This window comes from Cibotium barometz, chromosome 3, assembly GCF_041138505.1.
Source record: "Cibotium barometz isolate CiBa-2024 chromosome 3, ASM4113850v1, whole genome shotgun sequence".
Lineage (NCBI taxonomy): Eukaryota > Viridiplantae > Streptophyta > Polypodiopsida > Cyatheales > Cibotiaceae > Cibotium > Cibotium barometz.
Window position 1 is genome coordinate 14,795,598 of NC_141048.1, and position 26,340 is coordinate 14,821,937.

Genomic DNA, 26,340 nt, shown 5'->3' on the forward strand with positions numbered 1-26,340 from the left:
TCAGCTGTTTTTGTGGTTCTTGAGACATTAGATAGCAGAGGTAAGATTAGGTAGCTAGTCAGTGTGTCAAGTCAGTCAGGTAAGTAGGTAGGTAGTTGGTAAGCTAGTCAAATCTGTTATATGGTTGTTTCTGATACTCTGTGTGTACCTAGTTTTCGGCCTGCTGCTGTGTTCTGCTCACTTTTTGGGCTAATGCAGAAATCAAAGAGCTGCTTACAATCATCTTACGAGATCTCCATTTCAGGTGTGCAGTGATTCACCAGGTACACCAAGTGCACCCAAGCATTGCGCTCTTCAAGCTAGAGTAGCTAGTTGCTTTTTTTTTGTTTTTCCTCCAACTGGCCTTAGTCGCCCGCCCATAGGCACGTAGTTATCCGCCTGTAGGTTATGCCGCCGAGAAAGCGCCAAGGGGGGTTTTAAACCTAGGACCTCTTGGTCCTAGGCAAACAACTTCACCACTTGAGCTATCACCTCATTGGCTTTTTTGTTTTATTTTGAGAGAGATACATATATATTTTTGGATATTTGAAGCATTTTTATGACCTTCTCAAGATAATAACACCATATGATCCTTGTAGCATAGAGTGAAAGGACTCTCATGCCAAATGCTCATGAAAGCAGTCTGCTGGGCCTGTGTTTAGGGATGAATTTTGCAGAAAGAGAGTGAGCGGTATCAGACCGGATGATGGATAGTGACAGTTTATGAAATTCCCTAGTACCCGGCGATGGACTCTGTTCATCCTACGCTCCAAATTTGCCTAGTTGTCTAGTTCCCAGTAGTCTTTCTTGCTTAGTCCACTATCAAGGGAATCCATTTGAGGAACCTATGCCAGAGCCATGGTACATGCTATATTACTGCTCAGGGGGTTGGCTATCAAAAAATCCTACATATCAATTTGTTCAAAGGGTATTTGGCCAGAGCTGGAAGTATCCATAACCATAGCTAAGACAGACATCTTCAACAATGAATTTGGCCTTATAAATTTATCACTTTTCTTTAGAACCTTACGGATTAAAAAAAAAAAAGACCAAACAGTCCCCTTATGAATTCATTTATCTCTAGAGAGTATCATTTAAGTTGAACCATCTCCCCCTATTCCACCCCCCCAGCCCCGCACCCGCACCCTCCCCCCCCTCCCCCCTCCCCCTCTCGCCTATGGGTAGCAAAGTGAGCAGCATCTGCCAGGACACCTTCATTAAAAATCTGGAATTGAAGTAATGAGCCCTTTGATTGAACCCGTGGTCAGGTTGTGTGGTTAGGCTCTCCCCTGATGTGAGGCATCGGAAGTGCAGTGTTCGTTTTCAATTTCTAACTATCACTAAAATGATTAATTCCTATATTAATTATTTCTTCAGGGATCTGTGAAGATGAGGCAACAAGTTTACAAAATAGGTTTCAAATTTTACAATATTTTAAGGTCGATGAACATTAGCCAACAAGTTTCCAAAATAGGTTTTGGTTTTTACAACATTTTAACGTTGATGAGGTCTCACATGGTAAAAAAACTGGTCAACCATTCACTCGACAGGTATTCAAACACATTGTGACTAAGCTACACTCCTGCCAGTATGAAACAAAGACTAGACTGAAAATAACTATACAGAAAAATTGAGCATGGCTGCAAAATTATTGATTCAAATTGTCTTTTTGAAGGTTCTGGCTCTGTTAAGGTAGAGCTTATTTTCTAAAAGTAGATTTCCACCATGTGCAGCCATCTCTAGAGTCTACTGCAGGAGCATGGCAGGAAGTTTGCGTGTTCTAGAATATCCCAGAAGAACTGGCTGCTGTCACTGGAGGGTACCCATTAGATGGGCCACTGTCTTTGGTGTACTATCAGTCTTTATCATGGTTCTCAAGCTACTTATATGAAGGAGATGATTTTGGGTCAGGGCTATGAAGTTGCCAGTACAGTTCAAAATGTTGGTCCTTAAAAAAGTAATAATGGCCTATAGTTTATTGTGGACAAGAAGAGTATGCCTAAGGCTGATCTGTCTGGTGCATACATCAGCAGAGTCTTTGTTTTCTCTCACTTGATGAAAGAAGCATTTTCGTTCTGTAGTGAAGAATCGGAGGAGGGTGGGGTGAAGTAAATGAGTTTTTCCAGGAGGATAAATGGGCACATATTTACGGTATGTTTTTTTGTACTTGATTGGAGAAACACTGCCCTGAGGTATCGGCCTATGAGCATGAGCAGCTTGCGAACATCAGAGCAGAAAATAGGGAAGTTGGACACCAGGTTTATGGCAGAATTTTCATGGACAGCACTTAGCAGGTTTGAAGGACCTTTTGGGGAGTTGGGATGCAGTCTTTGGCAGCCAGAGCTCGGACAAGGCTTAGCAGTATAAATAAGGCCTTTCGTTTATTTTCTGGGCATTTCCTCCATATTCTAGGTCGCATACTGCAAGCTGAAACAGGTCGAGGGGGAATTCACTATAAACTACACTCTACCCTTTTTCTATTTTCTTCAACTCAGTGAAATGGACCCAGCAGCCAGTCCCAAAGGAAGTGCAGATCTATAGAGTTATTAAGGAATATAAGAATATGTGGAAGCTCTATCCTCTTGTGGATGTGACTTTGATAATTGATTGCTGAGGAGAAGCTACTCAGGGGCTTTTGGCTGTGGCTTTGGTCCTCTCCCTCCTCCTCTATCTCCTCAGGAGTTGATCTTGTTGTCTGTTTATCTTGCGCAAGAAGAGCGACAAATACTTTTGAATCAGCCAAGGAGGCTAAAATCCTCTCTAAAAAGGCAGTGGAAGTGGCTCTGACGTCATAGTATGCTGGGTACAGAAGTACTAATGATGATTAAGGTGTGCTTTAATTTCAGATATGGAGAGAGGAGAGTTAGACTAGAGAGAAGGGGAACAATGGCAACAATCAATTGGGTCCCAATCATCCAACAAAGAGCCCCCACTGCAAGCGGTGTATTTGCTTGTATTGCTGCATTGTTCAAATTACAAGATAGGTGCTGCCAATGGATTGATTTGCTGAGGACTGAGTGTTCTAGACATGTCTTAACTGATCCAGGCTGACTGTTGGATGCCTGTTGAGATCCAGAAGGCTGAACTTTGTTCTTCCTGCTGATTTTGTGCAGATTCTAGCCTCACAAAATGACCTTCTTGCTTGGCACTTCCGTCTTGCTCAAGAACTGTGAGAGAAAAATGAATTACCGATTCGCATCTTATTTAACTTCCCTTTGCACAAGTCGGCCTGCCCTGCAGGTACCCACGACTGGGAAAATATGGGAAAAATAGATATTTGTTGCTTTTCTCAATCTCAACCTCATGTGTGTCACATACTCAGCTCATGACTGAAATCCCCTAACCCTAAATCCCCCTGGTGGGGGAAATAAATATGCTTTAAAAGCTAGATGCTTGTAATGACATTGGTAGTCATGGGCTTTTAACTGGACATGTTGCACAACACCTAGAGAAACTTCTATCTATGCAAGTCTAGTACTCTTAAATTTTTTTTTGTGTCTTGTAATCAAATATTTATATTTGGGTAGTTTTCAAATTCATATAACAATTGAGCAATGCAAACATGGGGTTTTAACTTTAGAACTCTCTTCTCCTTTGAATGGACATCATATACCGATTGTGCATGTGACAAAACAAGATGCTAATGAAGATCTATAGTTTTTGTTTTTGGAGTTTTTGATTGCATAGTGGATAAAAGTTCGTTCTTTAGTCGCACATATGTATGTGATCATTTACTTCTTGATTTAAATGTATTTCTGCAACTGGTAACTGTTTATGATAGGAAAGCATTGCTGTCACTTTTGGAAGTGGAGTATCATCAGGATGTGTCGTGAACATTGGTGCCCAAGTTACTGTGGTAATTAGTGTAGAGGTAAGAAGCTATTTGTTGGATTCAAAACTAGTGTGCAGGAGGAGGACTTGGGGTCTTTGTAGACATAACCCTCACCTCTGAAAAGGAGAGATCTCACCTGCCCACTGCCCCTCATGGGCAGGGGATCTCCTGTCCCAACCTCACCTGTCCAGCTGGGCAAGGGGTCTGTCTATAAAGGCCCTCAGTAGCCATTAAGGCTTGCTCTGCGAGAGTCAAAAAGCAAAAAGAAGAAACTTAGCAAAAGCGGATTTAAACTTCGAAAATTATCAGTGTGCCCTACCGTATTTATAGGAAAACTCAATGCTTTTTTTTTTTTGTTCTTTAGGATGGAGTTGCTCTTCCATCAACAAGGGTGGTTCTTCCTTTTGGTGGAGAGGTATGCAAAATGTTCTCAACACATGAAAGTTGGATAGTACCTTCTTGGTAACTTAAAAATGTAGATCGTAATGTTGGATTGACTGTTTGATGCTAAAAACGAGTTATTTGTGTAATGTGTTATGCTCTGAAAGGACATAAATACTCTAGATTTATTGATGAAGTTACTTGGGATAGAGGGCTCTGGTTGTATAGGACAATGGGGTCTGGATGATGTGTGCAATCTGTGTTGATTGGCGAGGGGCTATGCATCCCTAGCACGCTTGGAGAGACTGCTTTTGGGCCCAGTTCCACAAGCCCTGTACCAAGTGTTGGCTCTATGACACACTGTTATGCCCGGTAGCGATGTATGGTGCATGTTTTTGGGGACTGGGCTCTTGGAAGAGTATAGAGAGACTGCAAGTAATGATGCTATCATGTTTGATCAGGAGAAAAGCATCAGTGCCACATGCTATTGTACTAGTAGAGTTTGGGGCAGCCCCCTTGGTCACAGAGGCCCTCTTCCAGACCACCACATACATTCAGCATGTATATACACTTACTAGGGACTGTCTCCCAAGACTGGCACTTGAGTCATCCCTCCCCTTACACTAGGCGTGCACCCGGTGGAATCTCAGGAGATACATGTAGCACTCTTGGGGTTAAGCAGGGCTGCCCACTCTCACCAACACTCTTTGGTCTATACATTGATGAGATTGCAGTATTTGTCGACAATTTTGGAGGTAGAGGCTCACCATTTGCCCAGACAGTAGTGCCCATAGTGCTGTATGCTGATGATGTTGTCTTGATCTCAGATTCAGCCGAGGGTTTGCAGAAACACTTGGATGCATTGGACAGATTTTGGAGGGGGAGAGACCTTACGGTCAATTTAGGAAAAACCAAGGATATGGTCTTCAACACATTTTATGTGGTCGATTATCTTTCTTATACAGGGGTGGCCCCAAGCGGAGATTGTGCAGAAATATGTATACCTTGGAGTCACTTTTACAGCCCCCAGTTTTGCATGACCACGATTACCACTGACCGATTAGTGAGGGGGCACACCTCTGCAGCCCGTCTGGAGAGAGTGTTTCCAGGCACATTTCCAGGAGCTGCGTACTAGTTGTTGGCTCTTTGACACTTCAGTACGTATTAAAACATTAACTTTAAGCGTTGCCAAGCCTCATGTGATCTTTTAGCAGAGCTCACATGATGTATCTTATTATCACTTAGTTCTGAAACGATAAGTGAAAGTGCCTTTGTATCAAGATGGTTCCACTTAGCTTGGAGATCAAGATCCCTAACAGGTTTCTTTATCCATGCCATTCACCACTCCCCACATGTCTCTATCCACTAGAGCCATCTGCATCTTCATGCATCTAGTGTAATACATGGAGCCATCAAATTTTTCACTCTTGTAAAAAATTGAACTCATCATGTTGGCCTTCTCATCACACACACAATGTGTTCAGACACAAGGAATGCCCTTTATAGAATGGGACTACAATAGAGATTTTCCAACGTCAAGGTTGTCACATATCCCTTCACACACTAAGGTTTCCACAATTTGGAGAAATCACAAAGGTTAATACTTTCAAGTGGCCCTTCTTCCAAGGAAAAAGAAGCATTTGAAAAACTGCCCTAAATGCAGGCTGCCCGTGTCTTCTGCTGTGCACCAAGCACAGGTGTCTTTTTGCTGGGATTAGCTCAGTCTTGAGCTGGATCACAGAGGCTTGCTGAGCTAACCACTGAATTCATAAAGTGCACTCAGTGTTACTGAAAATGCAGCCAGTGAAGCTGCTCTTATCTGATATGCGCCACTAGTCAGCACTCAAAATGCCTGAAAATAAGCGCTGAACAGAGGCCGATTGCTGCTCAGAATGCTCAAGTCTTGAGCTAGTTCCTTCCACCACAGAGTTATCAATTACATAATCTTTGATGTTGCTTGCTATGACTGATTAAAATCAGCAGAACCAGGGTTCTCACACAGGTGCAGATTTCATTATGCAGAGGTGCAAAATCACCAGACACAGTAGCTCCACAGTGAGCTAGAGCTATCTCTTCCAATCAACCATGATATGGGTGAATGAATTATTACGCCCACAGATGAGCTAGAGCTATCTCTTCGAAAGAAAATCTAAATATAATCCCTCAACTTTCCTTTATCCACACAACATCATAAAAATCTATTCTTCTCTCGATCCTTCAACGAGGATAACAACACGGCCATTATCCCACTACGATTCTCGGCCATTCTGAGAATGACCATCTTGTTGTTTCATTGATCCTTGATCCTTTCTTCAAGACCAACGTTTATAGGATGGTTCTCTATACGACTTCATTTATAGTCACAGACATTGGGCGAATTCACTTCTTGTTAGGGATCTTTCCCATCAAGGAAGCCTTTTCGCTCGAGGGTCTAACCTTCGAGTTTGATTATATTCACTAGGATCATTTCTTTCCCCTTTTCTTCAAAACAAGGGAAGGTTCTTATGCGTCACAGGTCTTCACCTTGTGACTAAGTGGTCTTTATCCATTATTTCTACTCGTCTCTTAACTCACGGCCATTGAACTAGGTCGTCGACCATCTTATTTCAAAGATAATTACATCTAGGAAAATTTTGCCATAACTTGGCTGCTTTTCGAATGATTTCGCAATTTTTATCCTAATATTTAAGAAGCTTGAAAAATGAATAATTAATTATCTATCCTAAGAGTTTCTTTCATTTCTTTTTCCAAAGAAATGAATAAATATCAATTAAACACATCATAAAATATCATGAGACTTTATCTTTTAATATCTAAATCATTTATGCGTATACTTGCATAAAAGTAAGCATAAAGTATGATAAAACTTCCTCTTTTAACATCTATAAATATGCATGCATAAACATAAACATGAAAATGTAACTAAAGATCATTCTTTTTGCATCTAATGACTCGTGCATACACATATCATAAATATGTATATGGAAATGTATATAAACATCCACTTTTAGCATCTACATGATTCATGTATACATACCATGAATGTAAACATGCAAATGTGACCATTCATCCTCTTTTAACATCTATATGATTCATGCATACACATACATGAATGTAAACATACAAATGTGACCAAACATCCTCTTTTAGCATCTAATTACTTATGCATAAGCATGCATAGATATAAGCATAAAAATATACTCATGAGTCCACTTTTGGACATAAAAATATATACCTCTATTCATAGTTAAGAAGCTAACTTAAATGATTTGATTCTACCCATGAGTCTACATGGATATCCTCAATGCATGGGTTAGACACTATCTTCATGGCTATTCTAAGTTTAGAAGAGGGAATAGCTTAGTTAAAGCTCATCCACATAAAGCCCATGTTCATAATGTAGACATCATTATAAACCCTAAACCAAGTATTAAGCAAGAGGATTAACATCTTCATCATTAATCATCCACTTATTTAGAAAGCATGGTTTAAAGAGATAACCATGAGAGTAGTATGCTTCCAAAGCATGTGGAAGAGAAGAGAAGAATCCCTAATGCTTAAAGAAGAGATTAAATATCTACTTAATTCATAAAACAAGATTTAGAGAAGAGAATCATGCATCTCCATGCTTCCAAAGCATGTGGAGGAGAAGAAGATAGTATAAACATCATTGTTTAGGCTTACCCTTGGTATGAGCTTGATTCTTTATCTTGCAAGGAGGTGTGTAGCCCTCAAAGAAGAGGCTTGGCCACCAAGAGAAGAGGGTAATCTTCAAGAGAAAGGAAGCCTTCGAGAGGGTTCATCATCAAGAGAAGAGGCTAGACCACCATGGAGAGGATTAGGATTTAAGAGGAGAGACCCATGGCTGCCATGGAGAGGATTAGGGAAAGATAGAATGGTTTAGTGAAGCACCAAAGCTTCAAAATGGAGAGGCAAGGAAGAGAGATGAAGGAAATACACTAAAATGAAAATTACACTAAAGTAAAAATACACTAAGATGAAAATACAAAAGAATGGGGTTCTATTTATAGGTGAGGGAGGCCACCAACCAAGCCCAACTGGGATCTAGAGGCTTCCAGCTTTAGTTTGATTCAATTTGGACAAGATTTGGCCTAGTTATGTCCACTTTTTGATCTAGTTTGGAAGAGGAGAGATGAGAGATGAAATATCCCATGCTTTTAGCGTATTTTTGAATAAAAAAAATGGGAGTTTGATGGGACTTCTAGGAGCCTTCTTGAAGCTTGCTTCCCACTCCCCTGAGGTATCAAAAGGACTCCAAAAAGTCTTCTTTATATGTCAGAAACTCATGATTATGAAATCTCCACCTCATGTGAGCCTTTCTTTACTATTTTCTTGTGGATAATTCCAAATTTTCTCATTTTTCTTTTAATCCTAATTATCCACCTTATTGGATAAGGATATCCTATTTTTAAATTAATAAAATATTTGCAAGGCTTAGAACTTTGAACTAGGGTCCTCTTGGCTCACCCACCATCCAAAACTAATGCAACTTAGAAAATTCAGATCAGAATTCCGATTTAGGGGATCATCTTAGAATATCTTAAGGAATAATATTACTCAAAAATATTCCAAAAATATTCTACCTCCCTCTAGACTAAATTCTCTCTCTAGTCCAAAACAGGGTCAAATTCTTTTCCATTCTGAGAAGGGGGGATGATTACAAGAGACTGAAGGGGAGGTTCTTACATCTTTACATCATCAAAATTTGGAGCGAGGAATCTTACACTTCCATGAGTGCTTATCGCTAGGGTTTCCCCTTCCACGATGTTTCACTAACCCGGGTTAGCACTCTTGCATGAGTGACGATAATACTCACTAGGGTTACCATCCTTTGATGAGTGAATCCATCCACAGTTGGCGTAGACATAGTCCATTAACAATGAGATGCTAGATCACATGACCCTTTGCGTAGACATAAGTCCCAACAAGGCGTCATGTCCACTTTACCACATTGGCACCGTGTTGGTAGTTTGGGCTCATGTGTGTAACATAAGATAGGAATTAGTCTCAGGCATAGAGATCCTCGTGCTCCATAAAGATTTTTGGTATATATAGTTTTACAGGCATTTTGGCCCCAAATAATTTTACGGGCATTTTGGCTGCCAATAGTTTTACAGGCATTTTGGCGGCCAAGAGAAATCCATAGAACAATCCTCGATCCATGAGATATCCATGAATTCCATAAATCCAATGTATCCCAAATAGAGGGAGTCAAAAACATAATCCATAAAGCATGAACTTGATTCAAGAGCTGATCCCAATATAATTGTCATGTGTTTGCACAGTCATAATAACAAAAGTGTTGTAAAAATCCATTAAATCCTCATTGAAGGTAGGTAGATCCTGAATCTTAATGACTTCGTATCTCATAGAATACCGAAATCATGAAATAGTTTAATGCCTTGCAGCCAAGAAAGAAACATAAATAGCTAGATTGCTCAAAGTAAGACAAAACAGTCCCAAAAGCTGTCCCAAAACTGTCTCAAAACAATCCCAAATCAGCCCTGTAGGCGACCAGCAGAAGACAGGTACTACATGGCTGCAACAACCAGATTGAAGGTGGCTAGAAGAGAGAGAGAGAGAGAGAGAGAGAGAGAGACAAAACCACCAGTTTCTGCCCTTTCAGCGTGGAGAGCTGCCTGCTGAGGGAGAGATTCATTGCTGCAGTTGGCCAGCTTATAGGCGTCTGATGCAACACTGTTGTCAACCAGTCAGAGCTTCTGATGGCCAGTAGAAAGTAAGCGACTGCTGTACAGCCAGCTCTAGGGCAGCGAGCAAAAAGGAAGTAGAACCACTGCTGTCTGCTAGCTTAAAGGTGGGAGGAGAGAGAGGAACTCCGCCGGTACGGCCAGCAGAGAGAGGGAGAAACAACTACTGCCGATCTGCAAACCTGTGTGCCACCTCTTCCACGAACAGTCCCCTGCCTTTTACAATTCAGCCCTATCTCGCTTTAGTTGGAGTCGGCCAGCTCTTTTTAGCCATGGTTTTTCCCCTTTTTGCCAAAAGTGGCCTTGGCTGCCTAGAATATCCCCCTTTCTGCTTTTCCCAACTTCTTGCCCAAGCTTGTACGCCAATTTTGGTCCTCAGCCATAGGCACCTTCTTTTGTTGAGGGATCCATACCCAAACAACCCAATGTTTGACCAAACTTTTTAATGATGTCTGAACACATTTGACTCATGAACCTTATAAGTCACATGAATGATTAAAATCCCATGATACTCGTGCTTTGCAACCATCTTTCAGGCCAATCCTTACCAGTGAATGCCTCAACTTACTCCTTCTGTGGAAAATCCCTATTCTCACCTTGGTTCCGTTCTGTGTATGGGCTTACCCCAAAACAATGATCAAAGCTGGCGAAGGGACCAAATGGTGACAGGAGTCCTTATTGCGGCCCAGACCAGTTGCACCCACCCGAGTACAAGCACAGAGAGCTCTTACTGACTTCTTCCAGACTAGAGATCATCCACCCACTACACTGGACCTCCAAGTTGATGTAGGAGCCCGGCCAAGAGAAATGACACTAGACAGAGCCATCGAGCTATGCAAAGCCTGACGCCCTCGTGGCCCGTGCGCATGCTCACATCACCACAAGAGGATCAGAGCCATCATTTTCCACCACCATAGGAATTTCCCTCGCCGGCTCAGCTTTACTACATTGGGTACCATGATGCAGCACCCTATGCCGGATATTTTAGGGTGATGTGAGAGCTTGACGCTCTTTGTCTTGGGATCAGCTTTGGCATTTCCGCTATTGGTCCTTTCTTTTATTTTTAGTACCCATGATGATGTATTCTATGGACATGATGGAATCTTTTGGTCTCACAGGTCATTTTGGCGTTAATATAACTTTCTTTCTTTCTTTCTTTCTCTCCCCAACCGAAGATACACTTCTACAAAGATCACGTTCTTACACTCACTAAGGATTCATTCATCTAGCAGCTGAGCTACCTAAGTGTTCACTTGTCCCATGCCATGCGGGTTGCGATTGGCCAGATACGGCTTTCATCCTACCGCCTCAGAGTTGAGACATGAAGAGTTGAGCACGTCTTCAGAGCCGAGGAGCTTATATGGAGACCCAGGGAGGAGAGGATATGCTGATTATGCCACATAGAGGTTGAGACAGAGGAGCATTACATGTCGCTGCTGAGTAATACTATGAGATTCACGGGAGGCTGTTGAGAAATGTAGTGTCAAAGAGCACAAGGAAGAGATAGGAAGTGAATTGAGTAAGCCAAGAAAGTGCAAAGCCTAGCATGAAGCTTTGTCGGTCAAGTGGGTAGCCAAACTTGGGAGTGGGGTCGTCGGAGATTCCACTTTGTGTGGCTGGTGATTGGCCTTGTGGGTGCCCTTGAGGTCCACGAACTTTGGGATGCCTGATCTTGGGGGTTCACACACTGAGATGCCGACTTGGGGATGCCCAATCTTGGGAGTTCACGGGCTTGGTTGCCGAGCACGGGCAGTGAGGGTGGCTACACTCTCTTTGCACATGCTGCAACCAGGCACCATGAATGCTAATATGGTATAAGAGCCAGCTTAGCCACCTTAGTTATGATTCATACGCCTGCAAATGATGTGCTTTTCGCTGCTGCCTTCAACCATCATTGCTGCGTTTTTTTCATCTGAAGCTGTGGGTTTTCCTGCTGCATTTTTCCTTTTTGAAGCTGTGTATTTTCTCATCAGTGCTGCCCTGTGTACCTCTCCTTGAGTGCCATGTGTGTCATAGCCATTGTGGGTGCTGAACTTCTCAGCCAAGTGCAAGAAGAAGAGCTCAAACGCACCATACACAGGTCATAGCTGCACTATCCAGTCCCAAACGCACATCAAGGCGACCTCTTGAAGCAAAGCACAAGGCTAAAGAGGGGTTGCCTTACAGCAAAATGATCAGCAGAAGGGGTCATCTCAGGCGCAAATCAGAAATATGGAGAGCAGCAAGAGAAGTTTCAGGATAGGAAAGTTCAATGGCATTAACTTCTCAACTTCGCAGACAAAGCTTCGTCTGATGAGGGATAGTTTATGGTCCGTGGTCAACTGTACCGACAAGAAATCAGGCAATAACGAAGGAGCGAAGAATATTCAAATCTGGCAAGGCCAAAATGACAAGGCCATTGCGTTCATCGGGCTTGCATTGTCCGGCCATCTTGTTCACCATGTGGACTTCAATAAGAGTGCCAATGAGGTATCGGATCAATTGGAAATTTGTTTGGCAACAAGATGAAGAAAAATTTATTTGGTTTAAAAATGTTTGCCTTTGTCTATTAAGAGTTTAAGAGCATGTTCACGCTCCAAGGGTGGCTTCAGATGCATTTGGTAGAAGCTTAAAACACATTAATACAAAGCGTAATTATAATTAATCACCAAGCAAAATGAGTATGGGATTAATTTCTATAATTAATCACCAAGCAAAATGGGTATGGGTGGCAAAAATAAGATTGGTGAAGAAGGAGAGGACTTGAGCAAACTTGGCTCCACTCTGCAACAACTCTCATGCTTGGGAGTGAATGTTGAAGAAGATGATAAGAAGGCTGTTCTTCTATCCGGCATAGAAGAAATCCCCAAGTTTTTAGAGATTTTAAAATTTTTGAGAGTGGCTAGAGAGACACCCTTTGTTGACTGGCTTTCAGTGTTAAAAGACCGTCGTCTTAAGGAGAAAAGTGAAAACAAATTTGATATGTAGAGAGCTATGACAACCAAATGGAAAGGAAAGAAAGGGGGCAAGACATTCAGGTGAAGTTACTACAAGAAGCTCGAGATAGAACAAAGATGCTTTAAAAAAATGGCAAAGGAAGAGGAAAAAGAGCATGACAACCTAGTAACTGAAGAAGAAGAAGATCTTGAACCAAAAGATTATGTTTGAGCCATGGGTTCTTTGCCCGGGAAGCCCCCCAAAATATGAATTATTATTTTGTGTGTTTCCTTTTGTAATGCTCCATCATTCCTTCTTTACCCCTGCTTAGAGCAAGGGGTGTTTGTTTTGATAGGCTAATGTAGGCTGTCATCTAGTGGTCAAGCTCTTATATCAGGCTCGACATGAGAGTTAGGCTGTTGGCTTTTGTATCATGTGATTGCATTTTAGAGTCCATATTATTGTGACTTAATGAAAGTTTGTGAGGCATCATCTCCATGATCCATCACTCAGAAGGGGGATTTGTTGGGTATTTTGGAGTTAGTTGGTGTAAACACCCTCTTTGGGTGCGAACAACCCTTATTAGGTTTTGGTCAAAAGCTAAGGCTTGATGCCTATAAAAGCATGTACTTGGGTGGTTCTAATAACATTGAGCATCATTTGAGTTGTGCAGTCTTTTTTCTCTTGTTTGCTATCACATCTTTATTTGTCTCTCGCTCTTATTCTCTCTCTCTCTCTCTCTCTCTCTCTCTCTCTCTCTCTCTCTCTTTTTCAGATGTACTCTCAGTTTTGGTCTCATAGGCCACTATGGCCTCTTAGAGACGTTAATATATCATTTCATTTCTAGCACGCAAAGGCATGGAGAGTGGGAAAGAAGAGAGAAGGTAGTGGCGAATCTTCTAAGGAGAGAGCACTTATCATTCATTTCCCCTCCATGGAAGCGAAGAAGGACTTCTTGAAGAGACGTCCTACACTCAAGAAGACGGGAATATTTCTTGGAGATGACCTCACACTCTTGCAACTTGCCCACATGAAAGAAGTTATGCCCGAGATAAGGGCAGCCCGAGAGAAAGGGAAAGTGGCCTTCTATAGAGATGGTAGAGTGGTGATTATGGAGAGGCGCTCTTCATGACGGTGCGAGACCTATGGGACTACACTCAAAGTTGCTACTTGGAATTGTAATGGATCTCTACACCTTGATGTAGGGGCTTTTGAGGATAGTTTCACTGGGAGGGACATCATCTTCTACTCTGAGAGACGCATCATGCTCCTGGACACCGATGGGAGACAGCTTGTAGATAGGAGACTCGTTTAGAGCATAGAGGATGGGGCTCAGGAGGAGTGGCAGTATTGTTTAGAGAGGAGCTACAGCCACTGATACATATAGTCCGCAGAGATGAGCATGCTAGGTACATGTGGGTTAGACTGAGGGCAGAGACGGGCAGATATCTCTACATTGCTATATGCTATTTTGCTCCTAGTACATCAGTGTATGCATCACCTAGAGGGCAGTCTCTCTTTTCTATTTTGGATGATGACATTTGGGAGTTCTCCAGGGATGGTGACATCATTCTCCTGGGGGACTTCAATGCCAGGACCGCCCATAACCAGACAGTATTTTATGATACCTCAGAGGAGATGTTGAGGGAGCTTGATGTTAGGGATATGGGCCTATCTAGACTCTCACAGGATGAGGAACACACTGAGTATGGGCCGTATTTGTAGACATGGGGACTGCACATGGATTGGCCATCCTGAATGGCCCACAGAGATTCTCGGCAGCGGGCGGTTTCACTTGCTTTCCACATCGGCATGGTGCTAGTACAGTGGACTATGTTATGGCTCAGCCCAGGCTCATTCCCTCTTTTCAGGATTTTATGGTAGGCACTAGGCCGGTTGGAGTAGCAGTGGATCATGCTATCTTGTCCTTCACTCTCACATTTCAGTTCAGTACAGCTCCATTGCGACAGGTCTCCACACACACTCGTTATACCTTTACGAGGGAGACTGACACCGTGTACACGGATGAGATATACAGACGCTTATGTGCCGAGGAGCCGAGACGGCCATTAGATGAGCTCACTCAGATATTGATAGAGATGCTTCATGTTGTAGCATCAAAGGCATAGTCACAGGGGACGGAAGGGACGGACTGTTGGAACGGAGGGACGCCGGGTCGGCACGGTTCAGCAATGGGGACGGCAGGGGACGGTCGGACGTCCCCCTGGAGGCGTCCCTCACAAGGGACGGTGAGGGGGACGGCAGTAGGAACAGGGACGGCTGTGGGGGACGGCAGTAGGAACAGGGACAGCTGGGAGCCGTTGCGCGCAGTCAGACTGGTTTTTTTTGGCCATTTCTAGCCGTTTGCCTTGGCCGTTTCTCCTTGAGCCTTTGAGGCTTGGGCCTTGGCCCTTGGCCCTTGCCTCTCTCTTGCCTTGAGTCTTGGCCTTTAGGCTTGAGCCTTGGGGCCTTGGGCCTTGGCCCTTGAGGCTTGGCCCTTGCCTCTCTCTCTCTCTCTCTCGTCTTGCCCTTGCCTCTCTCTCTTGCCTATCTAATATCTATATAAGAGCAAGGCTACAAGGCTACAAGCACACACACACCCCTTCAAGTTTTCAAAGTTCAAGCAACTCTCTCTCTCAACTTTCAAACCTCAAGCCTCAAGCTACACTCTATCCTCAAGCCTCAAGCTACACTCTATGAGTGTATCTACTCTCTCTAGTCTCTCTCCCTCAAGCTTCTTCTTAGTAACTTCCAACTTCCAAGCCTCTCACACAAGGCTCTACTCTCTACTATCTAGACTCTTGGTCTCTCTCTCTCTCTCTCTCTCTCTCTCTCTCTCTCTCTCGCTCTCTCTCTCTCTCTCTCTCTCTCTCTCCCTCAAGCCTCTTGAGTCTTCCAACTTCCAAGCCTCTAGGCCTCTAGGTTCTCTCTCTCTCTCTCTCTCTCTCTCTCTCTCTCTCTCAGATCCACCAATTGTTGTAACCTTTTTGGTCTCATAGGTCATTTTGGCCTTCTGAAGATACAGGTACTCCGATTTGTCTCATAGGCCGAGTTCGGTCTTTTGGAAGACGTTAATAAAATCTCTCTCTCTCTCTCTCTCTCTCTCTCGCTTCAGAGCACACCCAGGCATGTTCTTCAGGGAGCTGTGGACACCCCCTTCACTGATGTATACCATTTTATACCCCCAGTATGGTACAGGATGGAGCTAGCTAGGTTGCATATCATGATTGTATACTCCATGCATATAGCTTTGCATTCTTCTAGTAGTAGAGCTCCATCCCCTGCACACCCAGATTCAGCTTTTTTATTCAGTACTTTTTCATTTTGTTGGGATGACAGAGGATACCCCATACAGGTACTCCGATTTGTCTCATAGGCCGAGTTCGGTCTTTTGGAAGACGTTAATAAAATCTTTCTTTCTTTCTCTCTCTCTCTCTCTCTCTCTCTCTCTCTCTCTCTCTCTCTCTCAGGTTTTTGAAGACGTTAATATAACATTTCATTTCATTTCATTTCTCTGTATCATTGTGCAATAACGCTTGTCACACCGATCCTCCTGTACGGAGCTCCAATTTGGGGGCCCAGTATACATCACAGATCTCAGAGAGGGACAGATGAGGGATGGAGGCAAGTGGAGAGACCACTGATTATGATGATTGCCCGCATGATTCGGAGCAAATCAGCTGCCCCACCAGTAGTAACCGAGGTCCTATTCCAAGCAGTTACCTTTTTACAGCGGCTATGGGAGCTCCCTTAGCAGAGGTACTCCCGATTGGCATTGACCTCATCCATACAGTTGGTAGAGGATGGAGATACTCATTGCTGGTACGCTCAGATGAGATCATGGTTTGACCTACATGGTTTGCAGATAGAGGCACTACCACCCTTTCAGTACAGTCTTGATTGTCCATTTTTGGATCTCACCCGCTTAGAGCAAAACCGCGTGATCAGGATGGATATCATCAAAGTGGACACAGAGAGGACATGGACTAGCCCCCTTGAGCCCTTAGGCACGAAAATGGCTCATTACAAGAGCCATTTTCTACACCTCTCACCAGATGATTTTATCACCCGCCTGGCGTACATGGATGTACACCTATCACATGGGATATGTTGTGCCACTGGACAGATTCGGACCTCATCACACCAGTTGCGGATTGAGACAAGGCGATATGTGGATCAGATCTTGGATGACCGCATTTGTCAGCTATGCTACCAGGAGGTAGAGACACAGGAACACTACATTTGCCGATGTACAGTCTATTATGAGATCTGAGGGAGATATCATTGCCTCTTTCGAGAGGTTTTGGGCCGTTATGCAGGGTCATGGAGTTTGAGGATCAGAGATGCCTGGGATTGTTTCTACTAGAGCTCAGGAGACACAGAGAGACCCTCTTGGCAGACAAGAGGCCGAGCCATGATGTACCTAGACAGAGGACCCTGACAGATTTCTTCAGCTTCAGCACCAGCAACCTAGCCCACACACCTTTTGATACCTCCTCCATTGGGCCATCAGGGCACCGACCACGCTCCCATGGAGTCACCGCTGATAGAGCAGTTATCTTATGTCGTGCTCGTCGGCCACACCCACCAGGATCCCGACCACGGCATCGTCACCATCGCCAGATCAGAGCCATTATTGCTCGGCATCGGAGGCGCCTACCGCGCTTCTACAACCTCTCCATTCTAGACAGCCCCATGGCGGAGATACTTGATCTAAGGAGAGGGCAACACTTCAACTTATCAGCATACATGGATCTACCTGATATACATTTTTCAGTATTTTCCAGTATTTTCTATTGAGTATCATCTCGGAGTCTTGTAGTTCTGTTCTTATAACTGTAGGACAATCAGTTTATTGTGTTTTTTAGTCTCATTTAGTTGTTCTCTTTGATGAGACACCAACTTCAGATGTACTCTTAGTTTTGGTCTCATAGGCCATTATGGCCTCTTAGAGACGTTAATATATCATTTCATTTCTTTGCACATGCTCTATCCTTGCACCATGAATGCTAACAAAAGGATTCCTTAAAATTTGAGCCAAATCTAGGTAAAAGAAAACCTATCCTTCCCCAAACCCTGATTTGTCTATGCATGCTAAATTACGCTTCTAGGTCGTAGAGCTGATTTTCAAGAGAGTTTATATGAAACAGCTCCTATTTTATATGAAATAAGCAGTCTTTGACGTAAAAATGTGGATTTAATTTCTTACACAAGTTTTATTATGTTCATTGTGTAGGATATTTCGAGATGTTTGCTGTGGTTGCAACACCGGCTGAAGACATGGCCTCATGATGTGGAGTGCGATCCCCTATCGAATCCACTCGACCTTTCAATGCTGGATAAAGTGAAGGAAACACATTGTTGTATTGAAGTAAGGATGATTTGTGCCTTTTTTTGAATGTTTGATTTGGTCTACCAATTTGTAAGAAGAAATTTGTAAAATATTATATTATTGTTCTTTTGAAACGGGTTCACAGGAAGGAGATCATCGAGCTTGTGTAGAGCTGCAATTTCATGCCTTTGGCACCCAAAGCCAGAAATACAGAGTGATGCTATCAGAGCTAAACGTATGCAACTCAATCATCACTTAGAGAATCTAATTAAAGGCTGAATTTTCTTGCTGCTTGTTCTCTTGTCAAGGGTCTATTTGTTAAGAGTAAAACATCTAACTTCGTAGTTGTTGTTGGTATGTCGGTAAAACAACCTGGTCTTTCCTTAGCTTCTTTTTATGCTTTTTTGTGATTCTGTTGGCAGAGTTAGAGTCAATCATCTTTATATCTAAAAAGAATTAAGTCATCAGGTCGGCAAGTTTGATCTCAGTGGTTGGATCTTGCAATTTTAGATCGACCATCAGAGTTATTTGATTATTATTTTTGCTTTCTTTATTTTAAAAAAATCTCAATCAGTTTGCGTGATGCAATTTATGCATAGTTTTTTTCTCATAGTTGTGAGAAACATGAAATGGAAACAGAAACAGATTGTCCAAATGTCACATCAGCAAGGGAGATTCAAGTTGGGAGAAGAAGGGAGAAGAGGGCAGGCAGGGGTAAGGAAGGTATTAAAAAGGAAATGGAAGAGGGAAGGGAGGTAGGGGAAAGAATGTGGGACTGAAAATTGAAGTCTTTCAACCTACGCACTGTAGGGGGGAAGTGTGGTCTTTAGATATTTTTGAATCTTTTTGTGGATAATTATTACCATGTCTTTGGAAGTGGCTTGTTACAGGTTCCACCAATGGGACTATTTTACCCTGCTTTATTGACTCCCGAGGAATATGTACCTTTAACTCGGCCCTGGTAAGCTTGTAGTCAACTCAATTGTCTGATGCAAGACAGTGTGGTCTATACATATTGTGATTATGCATGTCTTTCTGGATCAGGTACCACACAGATTGCGAAGAGATCATGCTGGATGATGCCATCCATGTGGATACCGGAAGGAGATCTGATATTTATGAAACAGGATTGCCGTTTGGGAATCACGGACTCATTTCTGAACACTTGGAACATTCTGTATATGGAAGCATCCGTCAATCAAGAACCAAAAACGAAGAGCGAATGATGGGACTCTCTGAAGCTATTGTGAACAGCATTCTGTTAGCAGGCATGTTTAGTCAATATGAGCCTGTGGATGAGTTGTTGAAGGCACGCTATTGCTAGAGGCCCTATTGAATTGAATGTTGTTGCATGGGAAAACAGGTCGCATGGATCTTCAGAAGAAGCTCTTCTCCAGTATACAGTTGGTGGGCACACAATCAACCTTGAAGGGCTTGCTCTCTTTAAATTTATCTTTGGATTTTTTAAGAGGAAAATGAGATTTGTGGTTGTAAACCATTAATTCTTGCATTCTTGTTTCACAGGCAGGGGGAAGTGCCTCAATACCTGGTCTTATTGATGCGGTCGAAGACAGGTATCATTGCCCTGTATATATTAGTGTTACATATAGTTGTGTATCTTCATGCATATGTGATATTTGTTGTCCTCCATTCGTAAAGTTTCTGTGCCTAATATCATGCTGACTGTTTTCTATCAATGCAGAGTTTTGCAAGCTATTCCTGTGCATGAGTCCATAGATACAGTTGAGGTAATGTTACTTCTTTACCTGACTTCTTGAAAAACAAGGCCCAATTTAAGTTGAACAATGTGCATGATTTGAATTGCATCAAAGTGAGATCATGAAAATTCGGGATGTCTTGAAGGTTGAATGAGGGTGTGCGCGTGAGACGGCATGAGTTTGAGAGAGAAGAAAAAAAGACAGTTATATTAAACGTCTTCAAAAGACCCAATGGGTCTATGAGACCAGAAGTGTTACAGGAGTTCCATGTGGTACTTTGTAAGGGAAAAGGGCCAACAAAACTGAAAAAAACTTTTACAAAAAGATTGTTAGTACATGTGAAAATATATGTGGAGAAAACATCTCCAAGTCAGTACAAGAAAAGGACTCGTGTGGGTGTGATATCGTCATCCTCATCCATCCATAATATCTAGCATAGGTGGGTGCGATATCGTCATCCTCATCCATCCTTAATATCTAGCATAGGTGAGTCTATGACTGCTGGAGAGACTCATCAAGTCAACCCTCAGTGGGGGAGTATCTCTATATTGTTGGAGATTCTCCCCAATTTGGTGGTGCCGTGTGGAGAGCTGTCGTGGACTTGGGGCAGAGAGAGAAAGAAAGAAAGAAAGAAAGTCATATTAACGTCCACGGAATGCCTTGAAGGCATATGGGACCAAAAGACATGACATCACAATCATTACAATCCACTTCGGGGTGCACAGAGAGAGAGAGAGAGAGAGAGAGAGAGAGAGAGAGAGAGAGAGAGAGCTATTTTAACATCTACAAAAGGCCAAAATGACCTATGAGACCAAAAGATTACATCATGTCCATGGTATACATCATCATGGTTGGGTACTAAAAAAAGAAAGAAAGGAACAAGAGCTGAAATGCCAAAGCTGATCCTAGTACAAAGAGCGTCAAGCTCTCACATCACCCTAAAATATCCCGCATAGGGTGCTGCATTATGGTACCCAATGTAGTAAAGCTGAGCCAGCGGGATACAGGCTTGTGGTGGTGGGAAATGATGGCTCTGATCGTCCTATGGTGACGCGAGCGTGGGTGGGGGCCACGGGGTTGAATTTGCATAGCTCAATGGCTTTGTTTAGTGTCACTCCTCTCGGCCGGGCTCCTGCATGAACCTGGAGGTCAAGTGTAGTGGGTGAATCTGCTCTCGGAGCTCTAGTCTAGAAGAAGTCTGTGAGCTCTCTCTGTGCTGGTCCTCAGGCGGGTGCAGCTGGTTTGGGACGCAATAAGGACTCCTTGTGTCTACGAAGCTCCAGAAGGAAGAGTCCCAGGCATCTCTGGTCTAGGAAACCCATGATCCTGGAAAGTGGTCCAAATCGGTCTCGGAAGAGGGAGTGGAACCTCCTCCTGATCTCATAGTGTACCGGGCATTGGCATATATGGTGGGCCTCTGTCTCAGCCTCTGTATGACAGCTGGCATATCGTGTATCTGGTGCAGCTTCCCCCAATGGGTCTATGAGACCAAAAGTGATACAAGAGTTCCGTGTGGTATTGGGCCATGGAAAAGATTAACAAAGCTGAAAAAAACTCGTACAAAAAGGTAGAGTAGCTGTATGTCTATCTCATCATCATCATCAGCATGAGTATGGTGTGCAGTATGGTGAGCATGTGAATACATGTGAAAACACATATGGAGGATACATCCCCTAGTTGGTACAAGAAAAGGAGGGTTCATATGGGGATGATATCATCATCCTCATCCATCAAGAATAGCATAGTTGAGTCTATAACTGTCACGTGTACACATGTGGACATGGCTAATCCCTGATTTGGCAGAAAGTTTAGGTTAGATTTAGGGCACTAGTAGGCTCTTACAAGCAAAGAAGAAGCCCATGCTCTATGTGCCCAGTCGTCCAGGTCATAAGCCATCAGACAGCTCTCACAGTGCCCAGGGGGTTGTAGCCAGCAGGATGCTTCTCAGGCTGCCATTACAAACTTCTTTAGACTGCCTCAGCCTGCGTCAGGGATGCCACTCAGGCCCTACATGGCAGAGAGATCACACAGGCCATTGCCATACCAAAGTGCGTGATCCTCTAGCCCCGTGCACCTGTGGAGTCACTAGAGAGAGAGCACGATCCCTTCTGAGAATCAGATGTCCCTGCCCCTAGAGATTCGGACCTTCCACCCAACAATTGGAGATCCAAGGCATACTCCGGCGGAGACATGGACCACAGGAGGTCATCACAGCCCTGCGCTCTGTCAAGAAGGATGATGGTACTATTATTGGATCAGGACACCACATGGCCAGTTAGGTTCATCACATTCATGCAGGACTTCATAGTGAGTAGTTCTTGTTCTTTGGGTAGCGAGTTTTCTTTCTTTCATTTTTTTTGGCATATAGTTACCCACAGATCACATGTACTATTTTTGGTCTCATAGACCCTTTGGATCTTTTGTAGACTTTAAAAAAAGTCTTTCTTTCTCTCTCTCTTTCATGGTCTAGTAACACCATTGTGCCGATCCCTAAGGCCAGGAAGCCACTAGATCCAAACAACTACCGCATCATCATGATCGGCCACACATTGACCAAACTTTACAGGTTAGGGCTGGAATTCCGAGGTCAGCACCTTTGTAGAGAGACATGGGCATAGAGCTAGGGGACGAGGATTCCACCCTGGATCGTTTTCTACATTGAGAGCCATCATTGTGGAGACCTGGTCAAAGGGGTGGAAGTTCTTTTGCTGCTTTGTGGACTTGGGCGAGCAGAGGGCATTGCCAAAGAGAACAGGATCTGTGGATTTTGTTTATTAGAGATCGAGACGGAGTAGCTCTATCTCTTCAGATGCCCAGTGTACTATGAGATACGAGATAGGTTTCATTGCCTCTTCAGGGTGGGATTCGGCCCATTGTCTTGGATCATTAATTTCCCACACCAGCGATCCTTATGACTTTACTTGATGGAGTTACGCCACCACAGAGAGGCATAGGCAGACCCCAGATACCTCATAGACCACCATCATGAGTTTCTTTCATTGGATCCAGGATGGAGATCCTCGCCAACAACCAGGAGTAGCCCTGACCCGGATGCCCCTACTTGACGGATCAGGCAGTGCACATGACAACACATGTGCCACCCCATCTCCCGGGCGTCTCCCTAGACAGAGCGATCTAGGTGCAGCGAGCTAGATGCCCAAGACCCACTAGTCCGAGGAGATGCTCCACCCAACAGCTTCAGATCGGAGAGATCCTCTGGAGATACAGGAGTGTCCCTCCTCAGGCAGTGGATGTGGACAGCCTCTATATAGTCATAGATGATGTCGTGGACCCTCACATTGTATCATTGTAGCATTGTACCATTGGCACTTATAGGGCTAGTTTTCTCTTTCAGCTCTAGTTGGGTTTTATATTATGTTTTTTCCATGATCCTGTCACTAAATGGACACATTGTAACACTTTTGGTCTCATAGACCCTTATATATTTTGTGGACGTTAATAGAACTTTTGTTACGCCTGTGACCGACGGCAGACCGGATGGCCATGTCCGGGGTTCAGTGGGAGAGGACGCCCATGCGGAGTCATGGGCGGCTAGGCTAGTGTGGACGGCAGGCCACACACTATATAGCCTGGGGGATGAGGGGCAATCCTCATTCTTCCTCTATGGCTGGGTGGTGAGCCAGAGGCCGTCCCCTCTTGTGGTAACGCCCGTAGCGGCGTTACGGATATCTAACACTGGTAGCTACCTGGGAACGCCGTAGTGCAATTTCCAAAAGGTTTCCCAGTTTGTTTTCGAGGACGAAAACTCTTCTTGGGGGGGGGGGGGGGGGGGGTAATGTCACGTAGGCTGTAACGCCTGTGACCGACGGCAGACCGGATGGCCATGTCCGGGGTTCAGTGGGAGAGGACGCCCATGCGGAGTCATGGGCGGCCAGGCTAGTGTGGACGGCAGGCCACACACTATATAGCCTGGGGGATGAGGGGCAATCCTCATTCTTCCTCTATGGCTGGGTGGTGAGCCAGAGGCCGTCCCCTCTTGTGGTAACGCCCGTAGCGGCGTTACGGATATCTAACAACTTTCTTTCTCTCTCTCTCTCTCAATCTCATGAAAGAAAAGGGCCATGCACTGTCATCATTCTCGATGGCCGTACAAAAGGGGCCAAATTCTTTTCTGAATAAGCAATGGAAGCGTCTTCGGATCTCGCAGTATGCTAGATAGTGAAGTACAGGATGCTCCTGTGTCTACACCTCCGTTGTGCAACAACTTTACATTCTTGGAACTTCCACTGCTCCCTTGTCAACTCTACCTCATGGCCTGTCGCTACATTCAACCGAGTGACATCTGGAGGTTCATGACATCTGCAAGTTCAGGGGTAGGATGGAATCTGAAGAGAATCAGAGTCTGTAAGCATAGATATCATCTTGATAACAATATAAAAAAATGATGGCAGTAGACAATGTATGGTGTTTCTTGACTACCAGAGTGAGCTTGAGTGATGCCCTTCCTAGGTAGAGTTTATGCCAGCAAGGTTGTTAAATTGAGCTTGAAACCTTGACAAACCATGAACGAAGTAGTTTTGCCTGTTTTGGATTGTTTAAAGCATTCTTGTACTTTCTACTTCAAGCAACCACATTTGGGTGGGTCTCTCTTTTTTAAAAGGTCAAATTACTTACTTTCATTAGGACACCATAACAATGTTTATTGATATTGATTTATGGGTTTTGTAAAGAGCAGCTGTATCAAACCTAGACCCTGGTTCTCAGTGGGTCATTCATTTGATTGCCACAATTTCTCTTCTGCAGGTATTACCGCCTCGAATAGAAACAAGCATGGTTGCATGGAAGGGTGGGGCGGTAAGCCCTCATTTGAAAGCACTTTTTATTGGCTTGATTTTCTGTGAATTCCTAATCCGTCTAGCAATAGAACCACACATGCACATGCATGCATGTGTGACGGATGAGAGTCTGCCCGCTGGTATGCAGGTTCCTACTCTCCTCCATGTGTGGGTAGGAACCTCCTCCGTGTGGTGAGTGTGCATCCACGCACTTGCATGTGCGCGTGTGCGCTCGTGAGTGCGTGTGTGCGCACGCACAAGCACAGTGCCTGCTCGCATCTGCACTCGCCCACACCCATGCACACATACACATGTACGTGTCACAGACACACACAAGCATGCACACTAGTGTGCACGTGCATGCACACACGGTTTAAACAATACAAGATTCATCAAAATGGAAAAAGTGAGCATGGTTGAAGAAATATCAAATACTTGAGGCTCAGAGTAGCCAAACTGAGATGCTTTAGTTTGGCACAGATCTAACCCCTGGATTTTCAAAAGTTTCTATACAAAGTCAGTGTGTGATCCAAAAGTTACTACATGAAGCACTTGTAGTAGAGTGATTTTGCTGACTAATGTTTTTTACAAAAGGTTAATTCTGGTCCTCAAAAACAGATTTTAGGAATATTGGACTTTGCCCGGGACACATGGGTGCAACGGGACGATTGGATAGGAGGAGGGCTACGAGTTGGTGCAGGAAGAAAATACAAGGATTCTTTCTTTCTTCAGACACATGCATTTTGGTACACCAGCTCCTAAATCATCATATCTTCCTCCTCCACCCCTAACAGAAAGTTTTAAGAAGACTGTTGTATGTGAGTTATTTTTCTGGGCATCAAGGTTTGTTTGGGCGGTGAAGCACCATGAAGAAAAATACAGCCCACGGTGTGATATGGATGCTGAAATCAGTATGGAAAAATATATTTTATTTGCATGTATACACTCTAAGAGAGTTGGATTTTTTTAAGTCAAGTTTTGCTTGGATGCTGAGAACAAAATCTCTCTCTGTCTCTCTCTCTCTCTCTCTCATTTTATTTGATTCATTTGAGGTAAAAGGAAATCTTTACTCTAGGAGATTTACCCTTGAGGACACACGCAACATTGCAAGAATCTAAACTCACGGGATGATGCAAGAAAGAAGCCCACACTCTAACCTCTTTGCTTCACTACCAAAAACATTAGAGGAGACCTGAAGGATGGAGAATTTCGAAGTAGTAACTCACATTGGATAGGGGAGATTCTTGGTTGATAGATCTGATATGTGTGATTTAGTTGTATAACATGCGACACCATTGAATAAACCTCAAACTAAATTAACGTCTTGATAGAGGTTAAGCATCAAGCAACCATCACACTATCATGATTAGCTCTATCATTTCTTTTGGGGCAGCAAAAGCCTCCCCAAAGCATAGAAATAAATTTCATCTTGTATGAGGCTACATGTGGCGTAAAGAGCTGAGACATGTATGCGAGGAGGGGTTTAGATAGACACACCCACACACATAGGCATGTGAGTGTGAGTGTCTATTTATATGTATATATGTGTTTACACACACACACACACACACACACACACACACACATCGACATATTCTTGGAATTAGGGTTAGCATAGAGTTTAAGAAACAACTATGGGGGATCAAACAAATCCATG

At 43.6% G+C, this 26,340-nt stretch overlaps 1 protein-coding gene across 1 annotated transcript in view; it reads left to right on the forward strand.

Annotated features, from left to right (window-relative positions):
• The window catches only part of ARP9 (actin-related protein 9), a 78,336-nt gene extending 52,652 nt beyond the window's left edge, over nucleotides 1-25,684 (forward strand). Inside the window, exons 9-20 of the mRNA XM_086773472.1 lie at nucleotides 199-263; nucleotides 3,761-3,850; nucleotides 4,176-4,226; nucleotides 18,074-18,208; nucleotides 18,315-18,404; nucleotides 19,060-19,130; nucleotides 19,214-19,437; nucleotides 19,533-19,576; nucleotides 19,694-19,743; nucleotides 19,872-19,917; nucleotides 24,652-24,702; nucleotides 25,302-25,684. Of these exons, the coding sequence (XP_086629598.1) occupies nucleotides 199-263; nucleotides 3,761-3,850; nucleotides 4,176-4,226; nucleotides 18,074-18,208; nucleotides 18,315-18,404; nucleotides 19,060-19,130; nucleotides 19,214-19,437; nucleotides 19,533-19,576; nucleotides 19,694-19,743; nucleotides 19,872-19,917; nucleotides 24,652-24,702; nucleotides 25,302-25,445 (1,061 nt within the window). The 3' untranslated portion in view covers nucleotides 25,446-25,684. The remainder of the gene's footprint in view (nucleotides 1-198; nucleotides 264-3,760; nucleotides 3,851-4,175; nucleotides 4,227-18,073; nucleotides 18,209-18,314; nucleotides 18,405-19,059; nucleotides 19,131-19,213; nucleotides 19,438-19,532; nucleotides 19,577-19,693; nucleotides 19,744-19,871; nucleotides 19,918-24,651; nucleotides 24,703-25,301) is intronic.
• Nucleotides 25,685-26,340: the final 656 nt, after the last annotated feature.